At 34.4% G+C, this 7,544-nt stretch overlaps 1 protein-coding gene across 1 annotated transcript; it reads left to right on the top strand.

Annotated features, from left to right (window-relative positions):
* Nucleotides 1-505: 505 nt before the first annotated feature.
* On the top strand, nt 506-6,526 carry LOC136797516 (intraflagellar transport protein 20 homolog). Its single transcript, XM_067054098.1, has 2 exons — nt 506-679; nt 6,180-6,526. Exons 1-2 carry the CDS (start codon nt 541-543, stop codon nt 6,431-6,433), a joined length of 393 nt encoding a protein of 130 aa, XP_066910199.1. The 5' UTR covers nt 506-540; the 3' UTR covers nt 6,434-6,526.
* Nucleotides 6,527-7,544: the final 1,018 nt, after the last annotated feature.

Genomic DNA, 7,544 nt, shown 5'->3' with positions numbered 1-7,544 from the left:
CTTTTGACAAAAAAATTTTTTGATGACGTCACTCATCATGCCCAAAGTGAGCAAAAACTGAAAATTTCCTTTGTTCTTATAAATAGCTATTGTATTCTAACAAAGGCTTTAGAAAAAAGTTGTCTGAGTTTAAAAACCTCATTTTATCCTAAATATTCAATAAATTACGGTTTAAAGGATATATTTGACATAAAAAATAAATTTGTATTGGAAAAGTGTCAATTTTTATGACACCCCACTGTCAGAAATGTCATCATGCTCAAGGTGTGAAAATTTTTAGGTGTCAATTTTTTATTTATTTTGAAGCTAAATAAAAGTTAGGAATTTACAGAAAATTTCATGGCAAAAACTCTATTATTTGAGGAGCTACTACCGATAATTTGACCTCCGAACAGAAACAGCCCCCTAGGCCGAATAGGGTTAAAACAATTAGATCAAACAGCTTCAGTTCAACCAACACCTCTCGGTAAGTTTTAAGAATCTAAATTGCAAGGAATCACCAAAGTGTTTCATTTTTTTAGAACACTGAAAATTAAAAATATGACTTTAACAAATACAAATGGTATCTTTTTCAATGATGTCTCAAAACTCTGTGTATTGGAGCCTGAAGTGAACCAACAGACTCATGAACTCAAAACAGAATGTAAAGATTTTGTTGAGAAAATATCCGAGTTTCAAGGTAAGATGGTTGTCACCAGAAATTCTTATTGATTTTTATGTTATTATGTGGTAGAAACTTTCCATCCATGTGTTTCGAAATCTTGCTAAATGAACAAAATAGCTGTAAAATGTTCAAAATAACTTCATGTGGAGGATACTTGAATATCTTTATAACCTCTAGTTGAAAATTTCAATCTGAGTTTGGATTGATCCTTGAAAAAAGGATGCGTGTAATCACAGCGCAAAAATTTCTCTATTACTATTTGCTACTATATTGAATGCTCTTGACGGTCTTAGCCCTGCTCGCAGAGTGGATAGTATGTTTCCCATTGTTTCTTGCCTACTAACGGCTGATAATTGCGAAATCGTTAAAAAGGAATTGTTCTTAACTTGTTCTTACGTTGAAATTCGAAAAGAGGCTTTACTTGGTACCATGAGGTTATCTTCATTCTAAAAATCTTTGATTACACCATTTTTTGGGTCAGGCCTAGCACAGGAAAAAATTTTCGATTTCCAAGGTTGGAAATTTCAAGTTTTCTTAGTTGGAAAAAAGATAAAATCCAATGGAAAATCCAACCTGAAAATGTGGGACATTCTCCAAGGTTGAAAATTTTGCATTTTCCATGGCTTGGAATTTTCGTAAATCCAGGTTGAAAAAAGCCAAAATCCAAATTTAACAAGGTTGGAATTTTCGTAAATCCAGATTGAAAAAAGCCAAAATCCAAATTTAACAAGGTTGGGATTTTTTAAAATTCAGTTGGAAAAAAAGCCAAAATCCAAGCTTAAACAAGGTTGGAATTTTCGAAAATCGGGGTTGAAAAAGCCAAAATCCAATGTTTATGTTTATGTTTATGTTTCTTTTCTTTAAAGTTGATGCAAAGTAGTACAATGTGTACTTAGCTCGAGGCTAATCAATATCAACTATTAATTACAAATCTATCTAGAATGTTGATACTCAAGATCAACTATTATTTACAAATTAATTTAAATTCAATCAATGAAACCAACGCCATGGATAAAAGTGCGACAGTTTCGGCAAGGACAAGTAGTGGGCCTCCATTGCTTGATTTCTTTTTTAAATTCATCTAGGTTTTTAAGTTTTTTAAAGTCATCGGGAAGGGTAGCCCAGATTTTAGGTCCCAGGAAAGCTAAAGACGATTTTCCATTCATTTCACTTTCAACTACTCTACTACGAAAGGAATTCCTTTTTCTCGTTTTGATCTTACATTGGTTTTTGAGAAATATCTTACTTTCTGATTCATTGAGTTTTGATTTAAATAGCTCTGTGGATAAGGATTGAATTGCTCGTTGATGGAAGGTGGAACCGTTGTCAAGTTTCAACAGATATCGAATGATGAGTGTAGTCTGAGTAAACGATTCTCAAGCATCTTTATGTAGATTGTTTGATTTTATCCTCTAGAGCTCTGCTTGAAACATCCAATGAGAGGACAGTAATTGAAGTGGCATTTAATGAAAGCATTCATCAAGCGTTTCTTTTTTTCTAAAGTGAGATATGTGCTCATTCTGGCTAAGGCGGTTTATTTTCAAACTAGCTTTCTTGCAAAGATTTTCTATGCGATTCAAACGTCAAAAGATTATCGAGGTTACTCCAAGAATCTTTGACGTTTTGGTATTGAAAACAGTTTCTTCTCTAATATTTAGATAGAGCGAGTCGTCAATGATGTTAACTATTAGCTGACATTTGTCAGCATTACCAACCATTTGATTAATCGAAAGCCATGTGAAGATTTTTTCTGCTATAGAGCTTAGTTTACCACTTACTTCAATCCAGGTAGGAGCACTAACATAGGGTGTCGTATCGTCCGCATAATTCGCAACCTTAGTATCCTCAATGATGAAAAAGAGGTCACAGATATAAATATTGAAAAACAGAGGGCCAATGATTGATCCCTGGGGAACACCATCCTTGATCTTGATCCAGTTACTCAGTTCGTTGCCTACTTTTGTCCTTTGTTGCCTATTTTCTAGATAACTCTTGACTAACCCAGTGGAAAGGTCATCGAACTCGTATGCACTGATCTTTGCTACAAGTAATTTGTGGCCTTAGAAAGGTCGATGAGCAGTGCCCCAAAAACATCTTTTTTGTCATTGGCTAGCTTCCAGAGCTCTTCCATTGGGAGAAGAGAGGTTTGAGTGGAATATCCTTTCCTGAAACCACATTGTTGTTCATCAAAGTAGTGCTCAAAGTATTCTGATATTTGATTGTGATATACTCTTTCGTAAATTTTGGATATTACCGGCAGTATACTTATTGGTCTATAGTTACTTTTATCGTTTTTAGAATTTTTCTTGTAGACTGGGGTGACTGTCGCGAACTTGGAAATGTTGGGAAAAATACCTGAGCTGAAGGAGTCATTTATGCTTATAGAGAAGCAGCTTGCAAATAAGTGAGTATTTTTTTTAATTATTTCGCTGGTATATCATTTTCCGCTTGAGACTTATTTGTCTTAAGGTTACTAATTATTTTCTTCTCTACTTCGTCTTCGGTGGTGTTTTCTTTAAACTTGAAGGAGTTTCATGTTTGATACCTTTTCTTTATTTTTGAGTATACTAGGGTGGTTTCTAAAAAGCATTATTTCATTTTGAAGAATATTATCCGAAAGTTCATTGAGAGGCACTGGTTCTGTTGGTGGTTGATTGAGATCTAATTTTTCAGTGATATTTATGAAGAACTCATTAAACATTTTTCCAATTTCTTTATCATCTTTAATCAGTTCATCATTTTCGACTAAGGTTATTTTTCTCACTTATTGGTCCTTTATTAGAGAAAAAGGGCGCACAGTTTTCCAAAATCTTTTATTGTCAGTGATTTGCTTTTCATCCAGAGATTCAATAAATCTTCTTTAGTGTTTCTCAGGAGATATAAGCATCGGTTTCGCTGTTGGTTGTAATTATATTGTTAATGTTAGAGGGTCTTTTCGTTTAATGTTATTAAGTCGAGATCGATGCATCATGGCCTTTCGTAGTGATTTTGTCATGCAAGGTTTATCATTACCCACTCTTAGTATTTTAGTTTTTATCGGTGCTTCAGCGTTTAGAAGATTTACTACACTTTTCATTTATGTTTTCAAAGTTGCGATTTGACTCAAGTACTTGTGTTAAATGATTTTTGAAAAGATCTTCGTTAAGATTTTTTAGCATCTATATTTAAATGGCTTTAGGTGACACTTTTCAAAAGTGGTTTTAAGACGCTTATTGTGATGTTGTGAAAGTCCGATAGGCTATTAGATACAGAGGAAGAGCCCTGAAAACTTCTTTGGTAATTTGTTAGCGCAGATCAATGCATTTTGGATTTTCTGCGTTTTTTGAAGCACGTAGTTCATTATCAAGCTAGAAAGCTCCCTGCTAGCAAGAAACTCAGGCATTTTATGTTTGTCGATTTCACAATTGAAATCCCCCAGTAGTAAAAGTCGGTCATGATCTCCTATAGAATCAAGGCTATTTTGTAAAAGCTCTAAATGTGAATTTATATTGTCTACATGCGGATTATAAGAGCAACCCAGTAGCCATTTTTGCTTCTTCAGATTGACCTCGATGAATATAGCTTCATAATTCTTGTCTTTTAATACGAGTTTAGAAGGAATGCCTTGACGTACGTAGAGTAGAAGACCTCCTCCCTGTTTGTCCCTGTCCAAGCGATATGGACGCGAGTAGTTTTCAATAATGAAATGATTTTCAGGAAATGATTCGTCAATCTTAGTTTCAGATACCAAAAAAATGTCTACGTTATCTTTGATAACTAATTTGAGACCTTCAAATTTGTATCTTATTTCGTTTTTTGAGTTTCCCCGAACGCGATGTACCCATTCAGTATCGTCTAGGTTCAGATTATTTGCTTTATCCAGCCATTCCTTTAGAACTGCTCTTTCAGTTCGAGTTAGGTTGGAATTTTTTTAAATTCAGGTTGAAAAAAGCCAAAATCCAGGCTTAAACAAGGTTGGAATTTTCGAAAATCGAGGTTGAAAAAGCCAAAATCCAAATTTAACAAGGTTGGAATCTTTTAAAATTCACGTTGAAAAAAGCCAAAATCCAAATTTAACAAGGTTGGAATTTTCGTAAATCCAGGTTGAAAAAAACCAAAATCCAAATTTAACAAGGTTGGAATTTTTTAAAATTCACGTTGAAAAAAGCCAAAATCCAAAAAGTGATGGCAGAGATGTGGAAAAGAGATCTTAAACAAGGTTTTTGTTTTTGTGAACAGTCACTCGCTAGCCTAGGCTCGATGGCTCCCGGTCAATCTCTCGTTATTGTTCGCACAGATACGTGGTTGATCTTAGATCACTCACACAGCTCAGCAGGGCGCTATTTGAAACTATGACACAAGTACCCTATTGGCTTCACTGTGCGAACTCACTGCGATTGACCGAGGCCGCTCCGAAGAGACGCCTCACCTGACGGAAACTTACAGCTTGACTGCTCACATTATAGCCTAATATCTAGGTTAGCTATATATCAAAACAGTTTTGAGCGAAAAATCGCTTGTGGTTTTCCCAAGGACATGCGCAGAAAATGGTTAGAAAAACGTAATTTCCACATGGATTTTTAACGTTTTCCAAACTGTTTGGAGAAACACAAATTTCCAACCCAAAAAGTCTAGTTTCCAAGAAAGGGCTCAATCTTAGAAAAATGTAATTTCCACATGGATTTTTAACGATTTCCAAACTGTTTGGGAGAAAACAAATTTCCGACCCAAAAAGTCTAGTTTTTTCAACTTGAGGTATCAAATTTACTAAATATGTATTTGACATCGATTTTGACCTATTTTTCAATTCCCAAACTGTTTGGAAAATAAAAATTTCCCACCCAAAAAGTCATGTTTTCCAACCAGCCTTGGAAAATTGTCATTTCTACATGGGTTTTTTTCACTTGATTTTTCAAGGGCATTGGTTTATTCTACAAAACCTATGGGTAATTTACGTTTTCCAAATCAGCTTAAGGTAATCGCTCAAATTTCCAACCTTCAATTATAAAACCAAAATTTCCAACCCAAAAATATTGAATTTCCAACCTTGGAAATCGAAATTTTTTTCCTGTGTAGTATTGCTTAGCATTCCAGCTCCTTTTCTGAAAGAATTTGCTTTGACCACTATATTTAAACTTTTTGGGCCAAGGGCTATCCATTACTGTAAGTTGGTCTAATCTCGACATCCCTCTTCTAATTCCGACACCCTTCTTTAAGAGACATGAATAATATGAAAGCTTGAATCACTGATTGAAAAAGGATTATTCCTCTCTGACCACTAAGCAAAGAAAAACAGCTTTGACCTTTTATCAATTTCAGCTGATAAAAAGGGTGTCGGAATTAGATGAGGGATGTCGACATTGGACTGAGTTACGGTACCATGGTATTATTCTCTAAATAGCATTTACTTTTTAAAGATAAGATAGTGAAAGAAATTTGAAAATTTCAGGGTTTAAGCTTTAGCAACACGGTACAGTTTTAGCGCAAATCGCCAAGAAAAAATGTGTATCTCTTTTAATAACTTTTCCATCCTTAGGTATTGTGGGTGGTTTTATATCAGTTGTTGATGGTTTAGCAAAAGGAGTCGAGAAGGAAAAAATGAAAGCGATAGGAGCACGAAATTCACTCAAATCGATGACTAAACAGAGAGAAGCCCAACAGCAACAGTTGAGAGCTCTTATTGCAGAGAAACAAACACAATTAGAGCGATTTCGACTTCAGTATGAATTATTATTGAAACAAGAGGCTGAACAGAATGATTTTATCGAACAATTCATGATGCAAAAGTAAAACGGACTATCTTTTGGGAAACTATATTTATACTGTGGTATGTGTCCTTTTAAATGGAAAGCTCGAACATAATTGGAACATTTTAGAGAGAGACTACCTTAAAAGAAGAAATTTTGGCGGAAAGAAAATTTGGCGGATTTGGCGGATTTGACTGAAATCCGCCAAATTAAGTTCCCGCCAAAATTTCTTTTTTCCGCCATCCGCCAAATTAAATTCCCGCCAAATTAAACATTTTGAAAATATGATCTCTTTTAAGGTGTTTTTGCTATTTTTTCGCTGTTTTGACGCCATCTTAAGGTTAAATTTTTAAGCGACCGCCAAATTAAATTCCCTCTGAAAAAACTTTTTTGGCCATCCGCCAAATTAAATTCCGGCCAAAATTTCTTCCTTTAAGGTATTTTGACGTGGAAGATGACCTGCTACGATTTTTCCTATCAACCTCTATCCTAACTAAAGGTCGACCTAGAGACAAAAAATAAGATTTTAATGGGTGATTCACCCAGAAAATTCTTAGTGAATTGACGTACAATTTTGCAATATTGGTTCCCTTTTTTTCGTAATCAGTCTTTCTAGGTCTTTCTGCAGATTCTTCAAGTTTGAGAAAAACCCCTTAGGGAATAAAAGGAACAAATGTTTGTTATTAATCGTTTTTATAAAAATTCTTTTAGTGGAAAGATGATGGAAAACCAAATCTAAGCTTACTTTTAAAAGTGGTATTTCATAGGGGATGGCATTTATTATAAAAAAGTCTATGTCAAATTTTTACTATTTAATTTGTACATTGTGTACAGTTTTTTTAAACATTGATTTTTAAGTTAAAAAAGTATTATTCTTAAAGTGTCAATTAATTTTGTATTGTTATAATTAAAGTTGCTGTTGAAGATATCCAGGCTGTAAACTTCTTCATATTTTCGATGTTTCTAGTTTACCGCTTCGTCTTCCTAAAGCCTATTTGCATTCCAATATCAGAAAGCAGCGCATTGCGCAAAGCTAAAATGTGCCAAACCGTAGTTTAGAAACATCTTGTTAGACCAAGTTGTGTATGGAAGAAACATCAAATTTATAAGAAATTGTTTTAAAGCTTGGATATCCACCATACTCCCGGGTACCT

The sequence above is a fragment of the Clytia hemisphaerica genome, unplaced genomic scaffold (genome assembly GCF_902728285.1).
Source record: "Clytia hemisphaerica strain Z4C2 unplaced genomic scaffold, Clytia hemisphaerica genome assembly, whole genome shotgun sequence".
In the NCBI taxonomy this organism is placed as follows: Eukaryota; Metazoa; Cnidaria; class Hydrozoa; order Leptothecata; family Clytiidae; genus Clytia; species Clytia hemisphaerica.
This window is presented reverse-complemented; position numbering and strand designations above follow the sequence as displayed.

Bases quoted from the DNA above. Each gene is read 5' to 3' on its own strand.
- LOC136797516 (XM_067054098.1), top strand. From the start codon at position 541: ATGACTTTAACAAATACAAATGGTATCTTTTTCAATGATGTCTCAAAA. The intron at 680-6,179 runs GTAAGATGGTTG...TTCCATCCTTAG, and splicing joins GAAAATATCCGAGTTTCAAG to GTATTGTGGGTGGTTTTATA.